Below are 13,404 nucleotides of genomic sequence, written 5' to 3' on the forward strand. Positions count from 1 at the left end.
TTTTTTTTTTGCAATCCTCGTTGTGACACTAACTTATTTAATTAAGTTATAATTTGGAAAGTAAGTTTATCTTACTAACTTGTATTTACTTTTTATACGTTACTCAAATTAATGTCATGAATTTGTGATTTTTCGTTTATTATTTTTGTTTTTATCCTAATATTTATCAACCCTCTTACTTTTTTTTTAATTATCAGTCACCCCTCTTACTTTAATTATAACATCATTTTCGCTGTTTATTTTAATATTTTAATATAACATTTGATCTTTAAAAAAATTATAAGAATTATAATTAATTAAAAAATTAAAACAATAACTACTTAAAACATATTTTTAATCATAAAACATGAAAACGATATAAACATATCATTTATATTTAATAATTAATTTTACTAGCTGTGAAAAAAATAATTTATTTTACTAAATATTTTTAATTCAATAAATTAAATTAATAACTTTCATTTTTAACTGTTAACTTTAATTTTTTATTTTTTAAACTTCCAACTACGTTTTATAATTTCAATCAAATTAATTATTAAATACTACTCCCTTTATTCTTTTTTTTTAAAAATATATTGCTTCTATTAATTTATCTATCATTTGAAAAATTCAATATCATATTAATTATTTTACATATGTATTTTTAATGAAGTGAAAAAGGAAAATAAGTAAAATAGAAACTCTATAATTTTTTTTTTTGCATAAAATTTTTAAAAGACAACTAAAAAGATACAGAGAGAATATTATGAAACAAGTCACTTATGATAATAGCTAAAATTGGCGATGGCCTCAAAAACTTTTGTACAACAGTTTGACAACAATTTTAGAATCACCCGTCGTGATTTAATGTTCCAACGGCATAATCAACTCCCAACACTCAACTTCCAGCTATATGCCAATGTCATTGCCAGCCAAAGTAGTTTGGGTGTGTTTTACGAAAATATTTTGACTTTTATAATACACGGATTATTTGTCCTTATTTTCGGAACACTGCACATTTTTAACTACAGTTGAACAAGTATAGTAATTTAATAATTTTAATGTATGTCAATTCATTTAACAACACCCCCAAACACCAGCACTTGAATTTCAGTGACTTTGTAATGAATGATAATTTAAAATCACGCATCTATTGTTTAAACTAACGACTCGTGAACTATGGTCCTCACACCAGCCCCGATTCCAAATTTGATTGTTTGTGCAAGGTCAAGTTTAACTTTTGTAACTAGAAAAATAGTGAATGCTTGCACTATCACTATGTAAAGACTTTTATGTTTGTAATTCAATTATAGATTATTACGATAAGTTTGTTGTTTTCTCTAATAAATATCTTAAAAATTATATTAATAATAATTTTTAATTAATTGTCAGTGTTAAAATTTTCACATCAACCATACATAAATATTAGGTTAAATTATTGTTTAAGGTATCTCTTTTTATTTATTTATTCAATTTATTTCCTCTATTTTTTAGAAGGTTCAATTTAATGCTATATTTTTTCCCCTAAAATGTTCAATGTTGCACTTCTGCCCAAATTAACACCAACGATGTTAATGAAATCCGACGAAAGGACATTAAATATTTTTTGAAAATTAAATGATTAAAAATTATATTTTAAAAATAAAAACCAAATTGAATAATAATTGATAAAATAATTTATACTTATGTGTAATTTTTAAATAAGTATTTTATTTATCTTAAAACTGTTTTGGATTAAATTAAAATAATAAAAAAATTAAGCCGAATGATTGAACAAAATGGTTTAATCCAGATTTTAAAAACGATGACTAAAACTGAAAAAAAAAAGTCATGAAAACCAACTTAATTACCGCTATCCTAGCTAGTGACATTGTTCATGATCCTATGGAAGGATTAACATCTTTCTTCCCCATTTTTTCCTTTTTTTTTTGTTACGTGTAGGGTTTCGGCTCTACCATTTTCCAATCACGAAAAGAAAAGTGATGACGAGAAAAAATAAAGAAAGAGATAAAAAGTTGATACTTTTAAACGTTAGGCTTGTCACTTTTTTTCAGTACAGAATTTAAATTTATCACCAATAAACAGTCAATTCAAAAGGAATGGAAAGCAAACATGCTAAAAAAAATGCTAATAATTATAAACATTTCTTGTAATACCTTGCTACATTATCATTTTTTAACTAATACTTTTGTATTACTTCTTACGGGAGAAAAAGATAGTAAAATGTCCTTAGGATCGATGACCAAATCCTTTCCTTGTTTTTTCAGTGTTGTCTTTTACCTTTCAGTAGGGTTGACTTAAATTTATCAGTGGTAGGGTTATTCATTTATTTATACACATTGTAAGCGAGAGTTTTTTTGTGTGTGTGTGATTCAAGTAAGCGAGATATTAATTTAGCAAGAAAAAAAAGTAAGTGTTAAAACGAAGATTCTTTTTATGTTTAAGTTAGATCTACCTCATATAAAGTTTAGGTTAGATCAAACTTATTCATTAAATAATTTATACATAACCATACTTATGTATAAGTTTATTTAATTTAAAAGATTAGACTTTAGATCATTTGATAAGTTTTTAAAGTCTAATTAATAGGTTAATTATTTTGAAGTAAATAACAACTACAACAATGTTCCTGTAAAAAAAAACAACGTAATATATAGGTCTATGACAATAATACTAACATTGTAGTATTAATTAAATTTTTAAATTTAATCCATTTAACTTATTTAGAGATTTTTTTAAAATTTTTTTATAAATTCTTTCTGCAAAATATGTTTTTAAGCAAAATTTCAGATCAGGTAGATTAGGATTCAAAGAATATGCAAGTCTAAATTTGAAACATAATCTGTATCTTCAAGTAAATAAATGAGACTCAAATCTTAAATTTGATACATAAAATAGCTTGAGTAGTATATGAAGCTTAGTCTAACTTATTTTCATTCATAGTGGTTAGTTTAGTTTAAGGGTAATGTTTATCTCATGCTGGTGGCTTAATGAATTGCTTATTTTTAGATAATGTTTTTTTTTTTAAAAAAAATCTCATTAAAAATGATGTACGTATCATAATAGATTATTTAAAGTTAAGCATCAGTTGCTTATGAGTAAAAAATTATTTTCTTAACATTTAAGGATTATTTAAGGGAATAGTTTAAGAGTTGCTTCAAACTATAATTTAAGTAAAATATATAAGTTTTTTATGTATGATGTAATATTGTAGGAATCAAATAATATAAGATAAATAACTCAAAATGGATTATTTAAATTTTATTCATTGGAATTACTCTAATAAAGGTAAAAAGAGAATAATAAAAAAGAAAAATAGGATAAATGTGATAAAACAAGAAATGAAACATTAAAAAAATGAAGAGTCGTAAGAAAAATATAAAACAATAAAAACTTAAGAAATCTAAACCCTTATTTTAAATGTTTCACTAATGCTGTCTGTGAAAGACACTTGAATTGAAAATAAGGGTGATATAAATAAGCCATGCGTCAAACATTGCCTTACAAAAATGCTTATTAAATAGAAAAATATTGTTAAAGAAATCAATCTTGTGACCATAAGCACATAACGAGTAAACAATACTACAATAATGCATGTTTTACACAACCTGCCTATTAATTGTTATGGTGTAGTATTTGTTTTGGAGCTAGCCACCTTAGTTTTCATTTAATGCAAGTTTAGTAAAGCAAAATATTCTTGGTTCGGACAAAACGGCATTGCAAAATAAGTACTTCCAATGTGAAAAGGAACTAAATGCTTAGTTTATTCGTATAAGATCGATGATTCTCTGTGGGTTAATTTGGGGAGTTGGAGAACTGAAAGATGTTTTCATGGTGACCATCTAGTTATGGAATTGGAGGAAACTGCGAAACATTGGAAGACCATACTCTCTTAATGTTATGTTTGGATGAAACACCAATCCTCTTAATGAAGCTAAGTTTGCCTGGGAATCACAAATATAATATGGCTAGCTTGGTCAAGTGTGATTATCATATCAGATGGTGGTTAAATTAATAAAGATCCGTGAGAGTGGACTTCACTTTCACCTTCCCCTTGGTGTGGTTAGTTTTTATTAGCGTAAATTAAACATGTTTTATTTTTATTTTACAAACGCAAAAAGTTAAAGGGCATAAGTTGTACTGTAATAAAATTTGAAACCAACGCTTCCAACACCAATGCAATTCACCCTTCTCTCTCTCTCTCTCTCTCTTCCATTCTTTCACAGTTCCTAAAACTAAAAGACACACACACACACGCTGTCTCTACATCCTGATCCTGCATTATTGTTGACAACATGGCCTCGGAGCTTCTCCAAATTTATCCCCCTCATCTCACTTTTATCTGTAAGAAGTTAATTTTCATTTCACTCTCCACTTTCTACTCATTTCCATTCCTCACTATCTCTCTCTTTCTCTCAGTGGAATTGAAGAAACAGAGTTCCTGCTTGGTTCATCTCATCAACAACAACGCTTCTCACCATGTCGCCTTCAAGGTTCCTTCCTTCCTTCCTTCCCCTCTCCCACTTCATTCACTCTCCTAACTTCTCAATTCATCAGAATTCACATCTCATGATCCATAATTCAGGTCAAAACCACGTCGCCCAAGAAATATTGCGTCAGACCAACCGTTGGCATCGTCAAGCCACACGGAACATGTGATTTCACCGGTAAGTAAACGTTGTTGTTTGTTTTTTAATTCACATCACCTATTACTGTTAAAGTGTTAGTAGCAACTAACATTGTTGTTTGTTTGTTTGGTTGGAGGTAGTTACTGTTGGTAAATATTTGTGTTTTAATTTAAAATTTATAAATATATATTAATTCTATTTTATAAAATAATATTTATTTTAGATTCTCTTACGATTTTGTTTTAATGAGTCAAACTAGTTTGTTATATTTGTTGTGACAACTGTAGGTTGGTTTTCCAACGGTCATATTTCTAACGGTTACATTTTGTTGTTGCAAAATCCCTATATATATCTCTTTCCTCTTTTCTAGAAAGGACAGACTGAGAGCTCTGTTTTCTTTCTGCCAAAAATTTATCTCTTTCTTTTCCTATACAAAACTTAATTTTTGTGAGAGCAAGAGCATTGGTGTTCATAAGGTTCGGGGATCCTTTCGCTGCACACGATCGGAACCAACGGGTTGTCGTATCTTGGGAGAGGAGCGCAATCAGAATTTCTTACCCGTGCAGTGGGGGCGTTTTCTCTCTAAGGATAGCGTTTACGCGCTTCAACCCAGGCTATATCTTTCTTCCCTTAATTTTTTTTTCTTGTGCTTATTGTATGTTATAATGCATTATTCATGTGCTGTTAATTAAATTTAATTCGCTACTGCTATTTTGTTATTTAATTCAAGATTGTGCATCTTCTTCATATTTATTTTCTTTTATTTTTTATTTTATTTTCCAACAGTCTTAGAGAGAAAAAATTTATTTTTTCACTTTCTTCTTGCATAGTCTTTTTGCAGTAGCATCCTATTTTATCAAAATGTCCGCCATGGATATGATTAAGTCCCTTTCCAGTAAGTCTGAAAAATTTACGGGTGAAAATTTTTTCTGTTGGCAACAACAAATGAAATTCTGGCTTACTGAATTGGATTTATACTCTGTGATTTCTAAAAGAAAAATAAAAACTTCAACTTCCTCTACTGATATAGTTCAAACTGATACAACCATTAAGCATGATGTTTCTGATAAAGATATTTTATGTCATGGACGCATTTTAAGTGCTTTGGCTGATAACATATATAAGATTTTTTGCCATACCAAAACTTCTGTTGAGTTATGGGAAACACTTGAATTGAAATATGGATCTGCTGAAAAAGGTTTAAGTCGTTACTCTTGTGAAAAAATGATTGAGTTTCAAATGATTGATGGAAAATCTATTTTAGATCAGATCCATGAATTTGAAAACATTGTTTATGACATGAAATTGAAAGGAATCGTTTTGCCTGACATTATGCTTGTGGCTTTCATGATATCAAAATTGCCTCCTTCGTGGACTGATTTTGCTCGAAGCTTGAAACATAAACATGAAAGTTTTACCTTTGATGATTTGCTTGTCTGTCTCCGCATTGAGGATAAACATCGTTCATCTCAAAAACACTTGCAAAAATCTGATTCTCACTCTAAGGCCTATCTTGTTGAGAGCTCTAGCAAACCTTTCTCTAAGTCCTTTAAAAGGCATGGGTCTAACAAAAATAAATTTGGTAGAAAGCCTTCATTTTCTAAAAATAAGAACAATGCTTTTAATAACAACAATAAGCCTAAGGATAAAAATTCGGGGAATGAAATTTTTTGCTTTGTTTGTGGGCGAGCTAATCATTTGGCTAAGAATTGTTTTCAACGTCATCGCCAGCCCACGTTTTTCCCTAAACCGCAGGCTAATGTTGTTACCACCAGTGCTGCCTCTGATTCCCCATCTGACAGGTACCATGTCACTAGCCCTGAGTTAAATTGTGTTTTTAACTCAAATGATTGGTTTATAGACTCTGGGGCTAATGTTCATGTGTGTGATGATAAAAAATTATTTTCTTTATATCAGGAATCAAGCACACGTACTGTGAGCATAGGGAATGGGAGTATGGCACATGTGTTAGGAGAAGGTCAAGTGAAGCTAGAGCTATCTTCGGGAAACTTTATTGTTTTAGATGGTGTCTATCATATTTCTGATATTAGGAAAAATTTAATAAGTACTTCTTTGTTAGTCCAACAAGGGTACAAGGTTGTCTTTGAATCCAATAGAGTTGTTATTACGAGACATGGTAATTTTATTGGTAAAGGCTACATTTGTGATGGTTTGTTTAAATTAAATCTTATGTCTCATTCTATTAATAATATATCCAATATTTCTTCTTTTGTTGCAAATGTTGAATGTTCTAATATGTGGCATGCTAGACTTGGACATGTGAATTTGAATTCTATCAAAAGAATGATGTCTCTTAATCTTATTCCTAAGGCTTCCATTGATTTAAAACAAAAATGTGAAACATGTATTCAAGCAAAACAACCTAGAAAGAGTTTTACTACATGTATTGAAAAAGAAACTAACTTGCTTGAATTGGTTCATAGTGATGTATGTGATAATAATGATGTGTTAACACGTGGTGGTAAGAGATATTTTATTACTTTTATTGATGATTTCTCCAAATATTGTTATGTGTATTTAGTTAATCACAAAAGTGAATTGTTTGATAAGTTCAAAGTATATAAAACAGAAGTAAAAAATCAATTAGAAAGAAAAATTAAAATTTTACGTTCCGATAGAGGTGGAGAATACACATCTTTAGACATTAGTAATATTTGTGAAATGCATGGTATTATTCATGAAGTGACACCTCCGTATGCTCCTCAATCTAATGGTATTGCGGAAAGAAAGAATCGTACATTGCTTGATATGGTGAATGCTATGCTTGTAAGTTCTGGTTTACCAAGTAATATGTGGGGTGAAGCTTTGTATTCTGCATGTCATATTCTTAATAGAGTGCCTTATAAAAAATTTGAAAAAACCCCTTATGAGCTATGGAGAAAAAGAGAACCAAACCTGAAATATCTTAAAGTATGGGGGTGTCTAGCAAAGGTAAACATTCCCATTAATAAGAAAAGGAAAATTGGACCAAAAACTGTTGATTGTGTTTTTGTTGGATACTCTATGCATAGTACTACTTATAGATTTTTGGTAGTTAATTCAGAAGTGTCTGAAATTTCTAATGGTACTATTATGGAATCTAGAGATGCTACTTTCTTTGAAAATATTTTTCCTTTGAAAAATAAATTGTCTAAATCTGTTTGTGATACTTCTTGTTCTAATTTGTCTACTTGTAGTAATACTAATAAGGACATTGTGTTTGAACCTAGGAGGAGTAAAAGATCTAAAAAAGTTAAGGATTTTGGTTCTGAATTTTGCTCTTTTTTGCTTGAAGATGATCCTAAAACTTATGGTGAGGCCATGAGATCTATTGATGCACCTTTTTGGAAAGAAGCTATTATTGATGAAATGAATTCTCTTAAAAATAATAAAACTTGGTTTCTTACTGATCTTCCCCCTGGTTGTAAAAGTATAGGTTGTAAGTGGGTTTTTCGAAAGAAATTAAGAACTGATGGATCTATAGAAAAATTTAAGGCTAGGCTTGTTGTGATTGGGTGTAAACAAATAGAAGGTGTAGATTTCTTTGATACATATTCTCCTATTTCTAAAGTTACTACCATTAGGGTCTTAATTGCACTTGCTTGTGTTTTTAATTTAGAAATTCATCAAATGGATGTAAAAACTGCCTTTTTAAATGGTGAATTAGAAGAAGAAATTTATATGAGCCAACCTGAAGGCTTTGTAGAACAGGGGAAGGAAAATAAAGTTTGCAAACTTGTTAAATCTTTATATGGTTTGAAACAAGCTCCAAAACAATGGCACGAAAAATTTGATCAAGTTGTTCTTTCGTATGGTTTTCAAATCAATAATACTGATAAATGTGTGTATGTGAAACAATTTGATGATAATGGATGTGTCATTTTATGTTTGTATGTGGATGACATATTGATATTTGGTAGTAATATGCAATTCATAAATGATGTGAAGTCTTTCTTGTCTAGAAATTTTGATATGAAGGACCTTGGTCCTGTAGATGTGATTTTGGGTATTAAGCTTATAAAGAAAAATGATGGCATGATTTTAACCCAATCACACTATGTTGAAAAGCTGTTGAAGAAGTTTAATTATTTTGATGTGAAACCTGTTTCTACTCCTTATGACTCATCCATCAAGCTAAAGAAAAATTTGGGTAAAGGAATTTCTTCGCATAAATATTCTCAAATTATCGGTTCTTTGTTGCATTTGACAAACTTCTCTAGGCCTGACATTGCATATGCAGTTGGTAGATTAGGAAGGTATACTAATAATCCTGATCATTCTCATTGGATTGCATTAGAAAGAGTTTTTAGATACTTAAAAGGAACCATCAATTATGGCATTCATTATACATGTTTTCCTGCAGTAATTGAGGGTTTTAGTGATGCAAATTGGATTTCTGATTCTGATGAAACAAAATCAACAAGTGGTTATGTTTTTACTTTAGCTGGTGGTGCAGTATCATGGAAATCTGCTAAACAAACTATTATTTCACGTTTTACTATGGAAGCAGAAATTATTGCTTTAGATACTGCTACTAGTGAGGCTGAGTTTCTTAAAAATTTGTTATGTGATCTACCATTGTTGAATAAGCCTATACCTCCAATTCCAATGCATTGTGATAGTCAAGTTGCTATATCTAAAGTTACTAGCAAAAATTTTAATGAAAAAAGAAGACACTTAAGAGTGAGACATAAGTTTATTAGAAATTTGATTTCTCATGCTGTCATTTCTCTTGACTTTGTCAGGTCAGAAAATAATATTGCGGATCCGCTTACAAAAGGGTTGACGCGTCAACAAGTACTTGAGTCGTCGAGGGGAATGGGAATGGGATTAAAGCCCATTATTTAGTTACAACAATGGACACCCATCTCCGTGTGATTGGTGATCCCATGAATGGAGTTCAACGGGTAACAACGAAATTGTTTGTTGACTAAAGTACACCAAAATGAAATTTGACGGAGCTGTTCCATTTCTCATTCCTATGACGAGGTGTATTATAAATTGTGGCAATATTAAGGTTGAGGTATTTATATATGTGTATTTTTGGTAAAAAAAAACAAAATACCTCTTAATGAATCCGATGACAATTATTGTAGGGGTGAGGGTCACAACTCACTCTTTGAGGATTCACCTAGTGAGTGTGGTGGTGGGGCCGCCACTGTGAGATTTGGGCTAATCTCTAAGTGACACTCACGAAACAAGATATAAGCGCAAGGCCGTGTAACGCGCTACCACTGATTAGAACCTAATTGAACGCCAATATTGTAGGGGTTGTGTACTAAAGTCCGGTTAAAGAATATGTAGTTCAAGATAATCAAGTCACTACATTTTTCTCGGATGGAAGTTCATAAACACTAGGTATAAGGCTCAAACCCGGAAGGTTCCTTATACTGAAATACAATATCACATGCTCTTACTCTTATGTTTTTATACAAATTATCTTTTAGAAAATATATTTTAAAATTTTAAATTATGTGGGGGAATGTTGGTAAATATTTGTGTTTTAATTTAAAATTTATAAATATATATTAATTCTATTTTATAAAATAATATTTATTTTAGATTCTCTTAAGATTTTGTTTTAATGAGTCAAACTAGTTTGTTATATTTGTTGTGACAACTGTAGGTTGGTTTTCCAACGGTCATATTTCTAACGGTCATATTTTGTTGTTGCAAAATCCCTATATATATCTCTTTCCTCTTTTCTAGAAAGGACAGACTGAGAGCTCTGGTTTCTTTCTGTCAAAAATTTATCTCTTTCTTTTCCTATACAAAACTTAATTTTTGTGAGAGCAAGAACATTGGTGTTCATAAGGTTTGGGGATCCTTTCGCTGCACACGATCGGAACCAACGGGTTGTCGTATCTTGGGAGAGGAGCGCAATCAGAATTTCTTACCCGTGCAGTGGGGGCGTTTTCTCTCTAAGGATAGCGTTTATGCGCTTCAACCCAGGCTATATCTTTCTTCCCTTCATTTTTTTTTCTTATGCTTATTGTATGTTATAATGCATTATTCATATACTGTTAATTAAATTTAATTTATTACTGCTATTTTGTTATTTAATTCAAGACTGTGCATCTTCTTCATATTTATTTTCTTTCATTTTTTATTTTATTTTCCAACAATTACTATGCAGGCTCAGCGCACAGCCCCACCTGCTCTGCACTGCAAAGACAAGTTCCTCGTTCAAAGCGCGGTTTGTTCCTTTTGAAACAACCGAGGATGAAATCTCCTCTGACCTGGTCAGTCATGTTTATAATTAATTATTTGTTTATTTTGCGCGTATCTTGTTTTTTTTTTTTTTATGTGTTAAGTAAAATTAATTCCTACACTTTTCACTTTAACACAGTTTGTCAAAGATTATGGAAGGCTTGTTGATGAAAAGAAGCTAATGGTGGTCCTCCTGAGCTCACCTTCTTCCCCTGTAAATGGAGATTTCAAGCTGGATCCAACCACCCAAATGCCTCCCTCTCTTACAGTGAGCTTCTTTACCACATTTATACGAGTTTGAATCATGAGATTTATTACATGGTTTAAGATCACATGACACGTAATCAAGTTTTTCAATTTATAAGAAGTTAATAAAACTCGATTATATGTCGTCATCTTGATATTGCTCTATGATGCCGTTTCTCCTTTTCTTAGGTTGGAAAAGGACTGGAAGCAGCTCAGGATATGGAAGAGGATGGAGCTGATAATGGAACATTTCCAAGTACAAGGAGTGTTGAGAAGGTGAGGGACATGAAGCATGTAAATGATGTTGTGAAATTGAGTTTAGCTACTAAGGATTCCGAGGAATTGAAGTCAAGGTTGAGTATAATGGATGCAAAACTAAGAGAGGTAAGTTAGTAGTCATTAGTGCTTCTTAACTTAGATTAGCAGTTATCCCATGGTAACTTTGATTTCAGGTTTCGTTAACCGTTGGTTGGTTAGTTATAGTTTAACATGAATATAATATTAATACTCTCTCAAGGTTTGCTCCGAGTGCCAAAATATTTGAACTTGAATTGCACTACGGTACGGGCTTTAAGGGGAATTGATGGAGGAATTGGATTGGGGAAAATTATGTTCAAGCTATCTATTATGTAATAACTTAGGATTTTGCTTAATTTTTTTTCTTCAAAAGGCTGGTATAAGACCTTGTTTTTTTACTTCAAACTTCATAGTGAACCGAAAAGAGGAATTGAATTGTTGATGTCAACTCTAACACCTCTATTATGGAGAAGTTCATATTATTCCTACAAGTGTATACGGATAAGTTTATTTAAATAAGACATATATTCTTAGTTAAAATGATTTTTTTCCCTCCAGCGTATTCGTGATTGCTTGTTGTCAAGTTCTTAAGGTTGTAAAATGTTTACTCGGTAATATTTTGCTTCACACAGATGTTGTTATCTCAGTCCAATTCATTAAATCAGTTCCTTGGAATACAACTTGACCTTTTTAATATTTTTAAACCTTCAAAAAGGGAAGCAATCATCAACAATTAATTATTATCTTTGCAGGCTGAAGGAACCATCGAGAAGTTGAATGAAGAGAGGCGCAGGAACATCCGAGAAAAAGATTTGCTCAAGCAAGAGTTGGTAGGTACTTTTTCATTGGCATGTCCATCGTAATAAAATATAAAAACTTCACGAATTCCAGAACTCTTTCCAACACAAATTATCGCTTGTAACTGCAATAGAACTATAGGGACTAGCAAATTATCTCTCCCTTTCTATGGATAATAGATTTTAATTTTCCTGTCTTCTTAAAACAATTTAATTATGGTATTGATTGGTAGTGCAAATTAATTAGAAGAGGTTTCTGTGGAATGCTTCATCTCTCTCAGCTAACTTGAGAGAAATGCAACTATGTTTGAAGTTATTGTTAACTGTTAGTTGCTGAATGACCATATTCAATATTTGACACCCGTTTTTTCACTTTCTTTATTAGGAAATATTGAAGAAGAAAATTAAGATGAAAAAAGCTCAGGAGGGAAACACCTCTTCAGGTCTTATACCGTGCAAATGTATTTGAGACCCTTGAATATAACAATAAGATAATTATCGGTGAAGATCTTTAAGAGTGTAACATATAGACAAAGCACTAGATAACAACTTTTTATTTTCTCTCTGAGTTCATAACAGTTGCCAGTTGGATCCGGTTTCTTCACGATGGTGCTTGCAACTTTATTCAGCAGTCCGAACGGTAGTTCATCTCCATTGTAAAGCTAAGTCCAAAACCGTCGTTCTTGAAAAAATAAATATTATTAATTCTCTTAAAAAATAATTTGCCCCCACGGATCTTGAGTCTTGTATTTGTCATTGGTTATGGCATCAGTCTAATTGAGTAGTTAATTTATCCAAACCATGGTTAGTTCATGAAGCCTTAGATACTTATTTATTTTGGTCCAACAACATGCATAAAAAGAGAGAAATAATTTGTTTTATCTTAACTAAACTAATTTGACCTCGATCTAAGTTGAAGTATTTTTTTTATCTATATCTCAACTACAGTATCTTGACCTCATATATTTTAATTAGGGATAATTAAATTATAAATCTATTTTTAATAGTATAAATTAAATTAAAACAATGCATATATTATTTTTTATTTTAAATACAATTAACTATTTAAATAGTTAATGTAGCTGTTAAATACTTCGGCCATTAAAAAATTGTTGATGGTTTGGCGGTAAATTAATGGCTAACTAAGGACTACTATATCGTGAGTTGGATTCTTAGTAAAATTGTGTTTTTATTTAATTTTTAAACCAAAATAAATGAAAATAGAAAATCCTTTAGAAGATAAAAAA

General features: G+C 30.8%; 1 protein-coding gene and 1 pseudogene across 1 annotated transcript; both read left to right on the forward strand.

The window, feature by feature from the left end:
* The first annotated feature begins 4,156 nt into the window (after positions 1 to 4,156).
* On the forward strand, positions 4,157 to 12,892 carry LOC114374991 (annotated as a pseudogene).
* Positions 5,817 to 6,788, forward strand: LOC114374992. The gene is made up of 2 exons (XM_028332723.1): positions 5,817 to 6,409; positions 6,525 to 6,788. Exons 1-2 carry the CDS (start codon positions 5,832 to 5,834, stop codon positions 6,544 to 6,546), a joined length of 600 nt encoding a protein of 199 aa, XP_028188524.1. The 5' UTR covers positions 5,817 to 5,831; the 3' UTR covers positions 6,547 to 6,788.
* Positions 12,893 to 13,404: the final 512 nt, after the last annotated feature.

The sequence above is a fragment of the Glycine soja genome, chromosome 11 (genome assembly GCF_004193775.1).
Source record: "Glycine soja cultivar W05 chromosome 11, ASM419377v2, whole genome shotgun sequence".
NCBI lineage: Eukaryota > Viridiplantae > Streptophyta > Magnoliopsida > Fabales > Fabaceae > Glycine > Glycine soja.

Excerpts from the sequence above, each read along its gene's own strand:
- LOC114374992 (XM_028332723.1), top strand. The coding sequence starts at position 5,832 with ATGATTGAGTTTCAAATGATTGATGGAAAATCTATTTTAGATCAGATC. Across the intron at positions 6,410-6,524 it reads TCTGATTCCCCATCTGACAG|GAATCAAGCACACGTACTGT; the intron begins GTACCATGTCAC and ends TCTTTATATCAG.